This window comes from Triticum aestivum, chromosome 1A, assembly GCF_018294505.1.
Source record: "Triticum aestivum cultivar Chinese Spring chromosome 1A, IWGSC CS RefSeq v2.1, whole genome shotgun sequence".
Taxonomy (NCBI): Eukaryota; Viridiplantae; Streptophyta; class Magnoliopsida; order Poales; family Poaceae; genus Triticum; species Triticum aestivum.
The window spans coordinates 352,735,504-352,748,826 of NC_057794.1; the positions used below are offsets into that span (position 1 = coordinate 352,735,504).

General features: G+C 45.9%; 1 protein-coding gene across 1 annotated transcript; it reads left to right on the top strand.

Annotated features, from left to right (window-relative positions):
- The first annotated feature begins 11,184 nt into the window (after positions 1 to 11,184).
- Positions 11,185 to 12,976, top strand: LOC123127586 (probable calcium-binding protein CML11). The gene is made up of 2 exons (XM_044547365.1): positions 11,185 to 11,347; positions 11,892 to 12,976. The coding sequence occupies exons 1-2, from the start codon at positions 11,185 to 11,187 to the stop codon at positions 12,662 to 12,664; spliced, it is 936 nt and encodes a 311-aa protein (XP_044403300.1). The 3' UTR covers positions 12,665 to 12,976.
- Positions 12,977 to 13,323: the final 347 nt, after the last annotated feature.

The following is a 13,323-nucleotide window of genomic DNA, read 5'->3' on the forward strand; positions in this document are numbered from 1 at the left end:
AACATAGTGAAGATAATCATGAAGACATGTTGAGATTGAAGCCAAACCAAATGTGAAGACATAGCAAGGTAACACCATGAGTGAAACACATCAAAATAGAACATTTGGTGGTGGCGTTACCCACCGTATAGGAAGTATTAGACCCAGACACGGCGCACAATTATCGTGGCGCTCCGAAGTCAAATTCCACATTAATGTATTCACACTTAGAATGTATGTCTTCATTGATTGAAGATATACTTTACTTTGTGTGTTGCACATCTAAGTCATCAATATGCATAAGGGTTAGGATGTGTGCCTGATCACAGGACATTTGAGGATTCCAGGATATTTAGCTCACATCGTAACTTGCAAAATCTCTTCTCATCCAAGGGCTTGGTGAAGATATGTGCCAATTGCTCTTTAGTGTTGACGTGTATGATATCAATATCTTCCTTCACAACATGATCTCTGAGAAAGTGATGACGAATTTCAATGTGCTTTGTCTTCGAGTGCTGAACTGGGTTGTTGGCAATCTTGATGGCGCTTTCGTTGTCGCAGTAGAGTGGCACTTGCTTCAGATGAATGCCATAGTCTTTGAGCGTTTGCTTCATCCACAGAAGCTAAGCGTAGCAAGATCCAGCAGCAATGTATTCAGATTCAGCAGTGGAGAGAGATACACAGTTATACTTCTTTGAAGACCAACATAGAAGTGATCGTCCTAGAAAGTGACATGTGCCTGATGTAGACTTGTGATCAACTTTGTCACCAGCATAATCAGCATCCGAGAATCCAACCAGATCAAACTCTGAGCCCTTTGGATACCATAATCCTAGAGTTGGGGTGTGAGCCAAATATCGAAGAATTCGCTTCACAACTAAGTGATGCGACTCCTTTGGTGCCGCTTGAAATCGAGCACACATGCAAACACTAAGCATAATATCTGGCCTAGATGCACATAGATAAAGTAAAGAACCAATCATGGAGCGGTATACCTTTTGATCGAACTCTTTACCATTGTCGTCAGGACCCAGATGATGCTTGGCTGGCATTGGCGTCGTGAAGCCTTTGCAGTCTTGCATACCGAACTTCTTCAGGCAATCTTTGAGATACCTCTCTTGAGATATGAAGATGCCGTTTCGTTGCTGTCATATTTGAAGACCGAGAAAGAACTTCAGCTCTCTCATCATAGACATTTGATATTGCTCTTGCATCATATATCCAAACTCTTCACTGTACTTCTGATTGGTGCAGCCGAAGATAATGTCATCCACATATATTTAGCACACAAATAGTTCACCATCATATGTCTTCGTGAAGAGAGTGGGGTCGAGAGAACCAGGTATGAAGCCTTTGCTCTTCAGGAAGTATTTGAGTGTGTCATACCAGGCCCGAGGGGCTTGTTTGAGGCCATACAGTGCCTTGTTGAGCTTGTATACCATGTCAGGATGTTTTGGATCTTCAAAGCCAGGAGGTTGTGCAACATACACTTCTTCTTCAATCTTGCCATTGAGGAAGGCGCTCTTCACATCCATTTGATAAAGAAGTATGTTGTGATGATTTTCATAGGCCAGCAGTATGCGTATGGCTTCAAGTCTAGCCACAGGAGCAAATGTTTCATCGAAGTCAATGCCTTCCACTTGAGTATATCCTTGAGCAACGAGACGAGCTTTGTTTCTGACAACTTGACCATGCTCATCTTGCTTGTTGCGGTATATCCATTTGGTGCCTATTATGTTGTGCTTCCGAGGATTGGGACGCTTGACCAGTTCCCATACATTATTCAGCTCAAACTGTTGAAGCTCGTCTTGCATAGCTTGAATCCATTCAGGTTCCATGAAGGCTTCTTCAACTTTCTTGGGTTCTGTTATTGAGACGAATGCGAAGTGCCCACAAAAATTTGCTAGCTGAGTTGCCCTTGAACGAGTGAGTGGACTGGGTGCATTGATGCTATCAATTATTCTTTCAATCTGCACTTCATTGGCAACGCGAGGATGTACAGGGCGAAGATTTTGCTCTTGCTGATCATTGTCGTTGTTAGAAGGAATGTCTTTAGGCTGAGCATTGTCTTCATGTTGATCAGGTGCTGAGATGATAAGTTCTTCTTCAGGATGAGCTTCAGAAGGTATAATTTCTCCAGTTCCCATTAGCTTGATTGATTCACTGGATGGAACTTCATCTAGCACATTTGGCAGTTGCTCTCTTTGTGAACCGTTGGTCTCATCGAACCGCACATCCACTGTTTCAACCACTTTGTAATGAAAGAGATTGAAGACTCTGTAGGAGTGCGAATCCTTTCCATATCCAAGCATAAAACACTCATGTGCTTTTGGTGCAAAATTTGAGGTGTGATGTGGGTCCTTGATCCAGCACCTGGCGCCAAATACTCTGAAGTAACTGACATTTGGCTTCTTGCCAGTAAGGAGCTCATAAGATGTCTTGTTCAGAAGCTTGTGAAGATAAACCCGATTGATTGTATGGCATGCAGTATCAATGGCTTCAGGCCAGAATTTTCTTGGAGTCTTGTATTCATCTAGCATCGTTCTGGCCATCTCAATGAGTGTTATGTTCTTGCGTTCAACGACCCCATTCTGCTGTGGCGTGTACGGGGCTGAGAATTCATGTGTGATGCCCAAGGTATCAAGATATGTATCAAGGCCAGTTTTCTTGAATTCAGTGCCATTGTCACTTCTGATATGCTTTATCTTGGCGCCATAGTTGTTCATTGCTCGATTGGCGAAGCGTCTGAAGACATCCTGCACTTCAGTCTTGTAAGGGATTATGTGCACCCAAGTATATCTAGAATAATCATCAACAATGACAAAGCCATAGAGACAAGCAGTAGTAGTAAGAGTTGATTAATGAGTGGGACCGAAAAGATCCATGTGAAGCAGTTCGAAGGGTCGAGTAGTGGTCATGATTGTCTTCGAGGGATGTTTGGCCCTCGTCATCTTTCCTGCCTCACAGGCACCGCATAAGTGATCTTTCTTGAACTTGACGCCCTCGATGCCTATGACATGCTTCTTCTTTGCCAGGGTGTGGAGGTTCCTCATGCCAGCATACCCAAGCCTCCGATGCCAGAGCCAGCATTCTGAAGCTTTTGCTAGAAGACATAGGGCAAGATGTGGTCCTGCTGAGAAATCTACCATGTACAAATCATCTTTTCGATACCCTTCAAATACTAGAGACTTGTCAGATTCCATTAGAACAAGGCAACGATATTTTCCAAATATTACGATCATGTTTAAATCACAAAGCATTGAGACAGACATTAAGTTGAAGCCAAGGGATTCAACAAGCATGACTTTATCCATGTGTTGATCCCTTGAGATTGCAACTCTACCTAGACCCAATACCTTACTTTTACCAGTGTCAGCAAATGTGATGTGGCTCTTGTCGGATGGATGTAAGGTTGAGTCCATAAGAAGGCTTCTTTTGCCATTCATGTGATTTGTACACCCACTATCAATAATCCATTCTGAAGACGCTGGTGTCGTACCCTACAGTGCAGTTAGGGGGATAGGCTTCACGAAGAGCATTGTGAAGCAAAAACATTTGACGAGCCAGTGGGTTATGAAAGCTTAGATCCAGATTAGGACTAATAGGGAGAGTAGCAAGCGATTCAGGAATGAAGTACATAGTAAGACCATTCGAGCATTTGATCTTGCGCCCTACAAGATGTTTAAGGTCCCCAGCAATAGCGTCAGACTATTTTGGTTTTCTGCTGGAGACCTTTCCCTACAAAAGAGAGTTAAGCTTTCTTAGCCACCCACATCTTCAAGGGTGGCTTAGAAGCAATAAGTCTAAGTGCAGCATCTGAGAACTTTGGCTTCGGAGCCCTAGCAAACAGTCTTGTAGGCGGACAATAGTACTCATAAGAATAAGCAGAATAGTTCTTGGTCTTATGAACATGGCGGTTTGATGAACCGCTCTCATATTCATATGCCTGAGTATGGTTTCCCTACAAAACATTTACGTTAGTGCGACTCAGGTGAGTCCTCTGTCTGTATGAAGCCTTTGGACCGTATGAAGCCTTTGGTCTGAGGTTTGTCTTCTTCACGTGAGGTGTCATGATGACATTCATAGGAAGATTCTCCAGACACCTTTTCGGAACCCAGATCTTCTTCATAGGCGGTCCATTCCTGTAGTTAGTACCAATGTACCTGGCAAACACTTCACCATTCTGATTCTTAAACAGTTTACAGTTTGCATCAAGGGATTCATCAATGATAATGGGGTTAGCACAAGTGAAGCCAGATAGATTGGATGGATCTGCTGAAGGTTCCTTTGCAGCAACCCACGTGGTTTTGGGGTACTGCTCAGGTTTCCAGTAAGAGCCATCAGCATTCATTTTCCTTACGAACCCAACACCCTCTTTCCCCGGGTTTCGGTTCAGAATCTGCTTTTTGAGGACATCACATAGTGTCTGATGCCCTTTAAGACTTTTGTACATCCCTGTTTCAAGCAATGTCTTCAACCTAGCATTCTCATCAGCAATAGTAGTGGTATCCTCAGCAGAGTTGTTAGTTACCACATCAACAGTTGAAGATATTGCAACAGTAGTAGCAGTAGAACATTCAGCAACAGAAGTAGAATTATCACGCTCAATGCATTTAAGACATGGTGGTTCAAATCCTTCCTGAGCGGAACTGATCTGTTTGGCGCGAGGTGACTCGTTTTCCTTTTGAAGATCTTCATGAGCCGCTCTCAATTTCTCAAGATCTTGCTTCCTTTGAAGATAATCATAGGAAAGCTTTTCATGAGTTGTCGAGAGAGTTTCATGACGACTTTCAAGTTCCTCATGCTTAACGTGAAGATTTTTTATGTCTTCAATTAAGGATTCAGATCGAGTCATTTCAGCACCTAACAGATCATCGCTTCTGTCTAACAGTTTTTGAATATGTTCCATAGCTTTCTGTTGTTCAGTTGCAATTTTAGCAAGTGTTTTGTAGCTGGGTTTTGAACCACAATCAGAGTCATCGTCACTAGATGTTTGATAGTAGTAGTGCATGTGTTTACCTTGGCACCGCGTGCCATGAAGCAGTAGGTAGAAGCGGAGTAGTCCTTGTCATTTGCATCGGTGTCGGTGATGAAGTCATTGTCTTCAGTGTTGAAGATGGACTTGGCAACGTATGCTGTAGCCAGACTTGCGACGCCTGAATCGAACTCCTCCTCAGACTCCACCTCCGCCTCCTCAGAAGCGGACTCCTCCTCTGAATCCATTCCTTGCCAACAAACGCACGTGCCTTGCCAGATGAGCTCTTCTTGTGTGATGAAGACTTTGAGGAAGACTTGGAAGAAGACTTTGAGTATTTCTTCTTCTTCTTGTCGTCAGAGTCATATTCCTTGCTCTTCTTCTTCTTTTTGTTCTCATTGTCCCACTATGGGCACTCATAGATGAAGTGGCCAAGTTTCTTGCACTTGTGACATGTTTTCTCTTGTAGTCGTGAGCAGAAGCTTCATCATTCCTTGAGCTTGATCGAGAAGACTTTCTGAAACCTTTCTTCTTGGTGAATTTTTGGAACTTCTTCACAAGCATAGCAAGTTCCCTTCCAATGTCTTCAGGATCATCCGAACTGCTGTCAGATTCTTCTTCAGATGAGGAGACAGCTTTTGCCTTCAAGGCACGTGTTAGCCCATAGTTTGGACCGTAGATATCTCTTTTCTCAGAAAGCTCAAACTCATGTGTGTTGAGCCTCTCAAGTATGTCAGACGGATCGAGTGTCTTGAAATCAGGACGTTCTTGAATCATCAGGGATAGGGTGTCAAACGAACTATCAAGTGATCTCAGTAGTGTCTTGACGACTTCATGTTTGGTGATCTCAGTAGCGCCGAGGACTTGAAGCTCATTTGTGATGTCAGTGAGTCGGTCAAATGTGAGCTGGACATTCTCATTGTCATTTTGCTTGAAGCGGTTGAAGAGGTTGAGAAGGACACTGATTCTCTGATCTCTCTGGGTTGAGACGCCTTCATTGACCTTGGAGAGCCAGTCCCAGACCAGCTTAGATGTTTCCAAAGCACTCACACGGCCATACTGTCCTTTGGTCAGATGACCACAGATGATATTCTTGGCAGTAGAGTCCAGTTGAACGAACTTCTTGACATCAGCAGCAGTGACACCTTCTCCAGCCTTGGGAACGCCGTTCTTGACGACATACCATAGGTCGACGTCAATGGATTCAAGATGCATGCGCATCTTATTCTTCCAGTAGGGATATTCAGTTCCATCGAAGACGGGGCACGCAGCAGAGACTTTAATTATCCCTGCTGTCGACATAGCTAAAACTCTAGGTGGTTAAACCGAATCACACAGAACAAGGGAGCACCTTGCTCTGATACCAATTGAAAGTGCGTTATATCGACTAGAGGGGGGTGAATAGGCGATTTTTATGACAGTCTTCAAAACGTGGAAGTTATGAAGACAAACGATAGAAATAAACATATTACCCTGCAGCGGAAGGTAGACTACACTAGGCAAGCCATAGTCAAGTATTCAATAGAGTGAAAGCATAATGACTAATAGCAGCAATGTAGTAAGGATCAGGTAGGAAGATATTGTGAAGCCACACAAAACACGCAGTCACTCAGTGAAGACAAAAGATAGTGCGAACATAAAATGACTTCACAAGGAGTAACAGTAAGTAAAGGGAAGGGAAGATGAAACCAGTGACTCGCTGAAGACAATGATTTGTTGGACCAGTTCCAGTTGCTGTGACAACTGTACGTCTGGTTGGGGCGGCTAGGTATTTAAACCTTAGGACACACAGTCCCGGACACCCAGTCCTGAACACGCAGCTCAGGACACCCAGTCCACACCGTATTCCCCTTGAGCTAAGATCACACAGACCTCGCCCAATCACTCTGGTAAGTCTTCAAGGTAGACTCCCAAACCTTCACAGACTTCATTCACCGGCAATCCACAATGTCTCTTGGATGCTCAGAACACGACACCTAACCGGCTGGAGGATGCACAGTCCTCAAGTGTAATAAGTCTTCAGATCACACAGACAAGAAGACTTAAGTGATGCCTAATTCTCTTTGGCTCTGGGTGGTTAGGGCTTTATCCTCGCAAGGAATTCTCTCTCAAAGGCTTCGAGGTGGGTTGCTCTCAAACGACAAAAGCCGTACTCTGAATCTGAGCAGCCAACCGTTTATGGTTGTAGGGGGTGGGCTATTTATAGCCACTTGGCAACCCGACCTGATTTGTCCGAAGTGACCCTGGGTCACTAAGGAACTGACACGTGTTCCAACGGTCAGATTTCAAACTCACACGGCAACTTTACTTGGGCTTCAAGCAAAGCCGACTCTGGACAAGATTCGCTCTCAAAGTCTTCACTCGAAGACATAGGTTTTGTTTAAGCATCACTTCAGTCATTCTGACTGGTTCTCTTGGACCCCACTTAACAGTACGGTGGTTCCTATGACTCAACACAGAAGAAAGAGAACTACGAAAGATCTAAGTCTTCGAGCTCCATAGGCTTCATGTGGTGTCTTCTCTTGTCATAGTCTTCAATGTGAATATCTTCATATACCACCTTTGACTTCAATGTCTTCATACATTTTTAGGGGTCATCTCTGGTAGGAAAACTGAATCAATGAGGGACTTCTACCTGTGTTATCCTGCAATTCTCACAAACACATTAGTCCCTCAACTAGGTTTGTCGTCAATTCTCCAAAACCAACTAGGGGTGGCACTAGATGCACTTACAACATCGAATAATTCCCCACAAGAGAGGGGGGAACATTGTATTGAGATCCAAAAAGAGAGAAGAAGCCATCTAGCTACTAACTATGGACCCGTAGGTCTGAGGTAAACTACTCACACTTCATCGGAGGGGCTATGGTGTTGATGTAGAAGCCCTCCGTGATCGATGCCCCTCCGGCGGAGCTCCGAAACAGGCCCCAAGATGGGATCTCGTGGATACAAAAAGTTACGACGGTGGAATTAGGGTTTTGGCTCCGCCTCTGATCGTTTGGGGTACGTAGGTATATATAGGAGGAAGGAGTACGTCGGTGGAGCAACAGGGGGGCCACGAGGGTGGAGGGTGCGCCTGGGGGGGGGGTAGGCGCGCCCCCTACCTTGTGGCCGCCTCTTTTCTTTCTTGACGTAGGGTCCAAGTCTCCCAGGTCTTGTTCGTTGAGAAAATCACGTTCCCGAAGGTTTCATTCCGTTTGGACTCCGTTTGATATTCCTTTTCTTCAAAACCCTAAAATAGGCAAAAAAAACAGCAATTCTGGGCTAGGCCTCCGGTTAATAGGTTAGTCCCAAAAATAATATAAAAGTGGATAATAAAGCCCAATAACGTCCAAAACAGTAGATAATATAGCATGGAGCAATCGAAAGTTATAGATACGTTGGAGACGTATCAGGTGTCAAACTATAGATCGATACCGATTACTCCGTGTTAAACCGATGGGCCTTTCATAACATTGGCCGAAGTGTTAATGGTTAGACTTCGATCGGTGCCGAACACTAACCGGGGGCTTGTAGCTAGCTTCCCCAGTTTAAAGCTCCTACGACTAAGTGAAAGTTATAAAGCTCGCGTATCTGATTGCCTTGTTTCCGCTAACACAACCGCCTTCGAGCACCGAGACGTCGGCTAAGAGTTGTTTTGTTACTGCGGAAACACCCTGCGTAGTATCTACAAAGGGGTAGAAACCGACGATGGGCCACTTTCAGCTGATAAATGGTCGCAACAGAGTCAAAATAAACATATATTCTCAGTGTTTGTATTCAGTATACAAGCGCTGCCTTCCGTAATTATCGTTATAAATCCATAAATATGCATCAAATTTGGCTTCAGATTTTGGCCAAGCTGGGTTGCCTGGCTCCTGTGTTTAACCCTACGTTCCCGATTGTTCAGCTAGGAGCACCTCTGTGATTGTTACTACCGGGTCATCCGGATTAGTACCTCGGACTGGGTGAAGCCGAAAGCTAGCTATATTAAGAATATAATTGGTCGGCAGCGACGGAATTGAAAATTTCGGTTCATTAAGACCATAGAGTTCGGGAACTTTCCCCACACTAAATCCTCGATATTTTCTTCCCACATTGATCAGAGGTGAGGTTTCATGATCTTGATCAACATGACAAGCCAAAGAAAGGAACCGATAGCGGGACTATTTTTTTGGAAGATGTTTCTTACGTTAAAAAGTAATATAACATATCTCTCCGTGTACCTTTGTTTTTAAAACCATATGGCCGGATTGCCTTGTTTGTCATAAGTCTTTGCCCTTATAAAGTCTTTATAAAGTAGGACAAACACTCCCCGGCTACTGATCGAGGAGGTTGAAGCCGATGGTCGGTCATCAAAGTTTTGTACAATGCGGATCCGAGCATTAATAATGTAGAGTGCTTGGATACGTAGAATCATTACACAAAATTTGTGATTTTACTCCGGATATCGATCCTTAATTCGGCCATCTGTGCCCACATTACGGCTCGGGGGCTACTGGGCTTTGGGCTTATCATTTACTAACATTAAAGGGGCACATTGATCCCCTGATCTGGTGTTGCCACCCGACCAGTGTCTCGGGGGCTACTGCATTGCCTATTCAATACAGAAAATTCAAAGTGCTCAGTGTTCGGCTTGACCAAACTATATGCAAATGCGTCTTCGGACAACAATAGGTACCATCTGGGACTTATCCGGCATCAAGCTAATATATTACGATGACTTCTCAAAACCCTCTCTCAAGGGCCCGTCCGCCGATCACTATCTCCTCTAATGTGCATCTCGGATTTTAGGCTGACACACACCTTGAGGGATACTGGCTATATATCTCGTCAGTAAATAAATTGCATCAATCGGAAATAAAATCCGCAAACAATCAGCCCAAGCTCGAGGTGGTTCATCACCTCGGAAGCAGTCCGGCATAAAACTCGCCTGCGAGCGGCTGGCTCCATAGAGAACTTTTTCAGCGATAAGCTCAGGTAACCTCCTTCAAAAAATTTAAACACAAGGTAATCTATGACACTTCGGATACAGTCCGATGTTGGAGCTCAGAAGCGGTCCGATGTTGGTGTTCGACTGCAAAAGATACCTCGGATGTAGTCCGACCTTGGAGCTCGGACGCAAGAGGACATCACCGCAGGGAAACAACTTCAAACCCGAGGTGTGGCGTAAAAAATAACAAGGCATTCCTAAAGGCCGAAAACTTAAAGGGGCTCCTCAGATACCCGATGTGTAAACTCTTTGGATTCACTTCGGCGGTCCTCAAGATCGAAGATGAGGAGATTTGTTGAACCAGTTTTCAAGACCGACGACCGAAGATGAAGAATAGTTCGGAAGAATCGAGGAGCATCCTCAATTTGAAGACCGGTTCAGGGGGCTACTGACAGTGTCCTGGACTTAGGGGTACTCACCACATCGTCTCCCGACCAGCTGGATCGGGCCAAGGACCCCGATGGCGGTTCACTTATGGGCCACTTCGGACAGCCCATGCCGCATACAAGGAGGATTCCACAAGACTTGGCGCACAAGACAAGGACTCCTCTAAACCCTAGGCCTACGGTGCATATATAAACCGAGGCCAGGCTAGTCAATAGACAATCTAATATTCATTAGAACAATCTCGTGGTAGATACGTGTACTCTGTACTACACACCATATGAATACAATCAAAAGCAGGATGTAGGGTTTTACCTCCATCAAGAGGGTCTGAACCTGGGTAAAATCCCGTGTCCATGTTACCATCGCTTCAAGATGCCTAGCTTAGGACCCCTACTACGAGATATGTCGGATATAGAACCGACAGCGACCAGGCAGTGCGCCATTGTAGCCAAGTCGACCCGGCCACTCCGTGATGATCGACAAGATGGAGAATAGTGCCCTCTGGCACACGGGGCCCGCGCCCGAAGAACCCAGCGAGCCCTGGCACCCGGCGGGTCCCAGCACCAGCTTCCCCGACGCTAACAACCCAACCCCACATCCATGTATTACCATTATAGCCCTGGGGGTGACCTATAACCCCCCCCCCCCACCCCCCAGGAGGCATCCATGCAGGGGGGGTCAAGCAAACGATCAGTAGCCCACACACACAGGAGAGGGAGCAGCCTAAGCCTTGGCATGTCTTCCTTCTTCATCCAAACAGCTCTAGGAGCAACTCTGTACTAGTTCATATAAACCACACTCGGCAGGACTAGGGGTGTTATCTCTCCGGAGAGTCCCGAACCTGGATATGTCTTGCGTCCCTCGCTCGCTCATGTCGGCATTGCCTCTGGAGCCCACCTGTGCCCTCGAGCCTCCTCTTTTCTTTAGCCACCCTTTGGCATCTACCGTGTGCCCACCACGACAAGAGGTCACGGTAGTTTCCTTCTTTGAAGACATGTGCACTTGTGGTTCAATGAATGAACTGGGAGGAGGGGGTCAGCAAATAAAATAAAAAACTGGAGCAAAGGAGTTCTGGGGGAAAAACTCGGAGTGGGAGGCGGGAGATTAGTGCATGGGTGATATTTTCTTTTTTACTTTATAATAGGTTGGTTCATAATTCGTTTTTTTATATTAAGTAGATTAAATAGCTCAGATCAAACTTAATTAAGTAGTGAATTTTATATTGAATATACTATAACAAATTGGATCAAACTTAATTCATGCTTTTTATATTGAATATATTAAATAGCTTGGATTAAACTTAAGCTGCTATTTTATATTGACTGCATTTTTTATAAATCGGATCAAACTTAATTCGTGCCTTTTATACTTGATATTTATACTTGAATGAAGGAATATATATAGATATAAATGAAATTTTTTCTTTGTCCGGATATATATACAATAATTGGTGATTTGTAAATGCGGCAAGATAAATCCGAACCAACCATTTTGCGGCTTCTCTTTCTTCGCCGTGGTGTAATATATACCCGGTGCATTTCAACTATGCGGAGCACGTCGCCATGATCAATTGATCAGGGGAGGTCCAGTACAATCGTGTCCGTCTTCCCCGATCCGCCTCTCCGGCGCGCCAACTTCCTCGTAGCTGCCAGTCCCCCGCCTTCTCCGCGCGCACCACCCAAAATTCTCCCGACCCAACAACCTCCAACGCTCTCGACCGCCCCCTCTTCCTCTTCCTCCTCCCAGCCTCCCGATCGCTCCAGTGCGCCATGAGCGAGGCACCCGCGACGACCGCCGCCGCCGGAGACGACCCTGACGCCACCGCCACCGCCAATCAGCAGCAGCAGGCGCAGGCGCAGGCGCAGGCGCAGCCCGAGACGCAGGACGACGCGGACCAGCTGTCGGAGTTGCGGCAGATCTTCCGGTCCTTCGACCGCAACAAGGACGGCAGCCTGACGCAGCTGGAGCTGGGCTCCCTCCTCCGCTCCCTCGGCCTCAAGCCCAGCACCGACGAGCTCGACGCCCTCATCCACCGCGCCGACACCAACTCCAACGGCCTCGTCGAGTTCTCCGAGTTCGTCGCCCTCGTCTCCCCCGAACTCCTCGACGACCGTTCCCCCTACTCCGAGGACCAGCTCCGCAGGCTCTTCGAGATCTTCGACCGCGACGGCAACGGCTTCATCACCGCCGCCGAGCTCGCGCACTCCATGGCCAAGCTCGGCCACGCGCTCACCGCCAAGGAGCTCACCGGAATGATCGAGGAGGCCGACACTGACGGCGACGGCCGGATCAACTTCCGTGAGTTCTCCCGCGCCATCACCGCCGCCGCCTTCGACAACGTCTTCTCCTGACCGAGCCGTCGACCTGAGAGAGGCCCGACCATCCATCGCCTTCAACCTCCGTGCGGATTCGATCCATGTCGCGCGTCATCATTGATCGCGCTCTGTTGGTGTCCGTGCTTCTCTCGATCGTTTGTGTTCTTGTCCGGGGACGGGGAGGTCAGTGATCAGATAATTTTTAGGCTGCAGGTGTTGGTGAGATGAGCTGTTGTCTGTTATGAATAACAAACAGATTGAACAAACCCAGAATGACAGTGGCAAGATTACTTTAGGGGTCAAGGAATGAATTATCCATGCAAAATGCACATTGTGTTTGCTGATTAATTTGCTCCCGTCAATCGATCGTCCTAAATCTCGCAAGATGGTCATCTGATGCTCACATAAATCAAGTGTTCGACATTATTAAGGATAAGGAGAATTTGTCCATGAATGGTTGGGTCCATTATCAGTGACTTTGTTCTTTTTTTTTGCGGGGAGTGACTTTGTTCTTTGCTCATGTTGTCCAAGGACGAAGAGACGGCCGTCCTCATCCGTCTGCGAATAAGTGTACATCTAGTTTTGGTCCTAAGTCAAAATATTAAAACTTTGACCAACTTCATAAGAAAAAATAACAGCATTTATGACACTAAAGTAGTACCAATTTGATGTCATATATGCTATTACTATTTTTT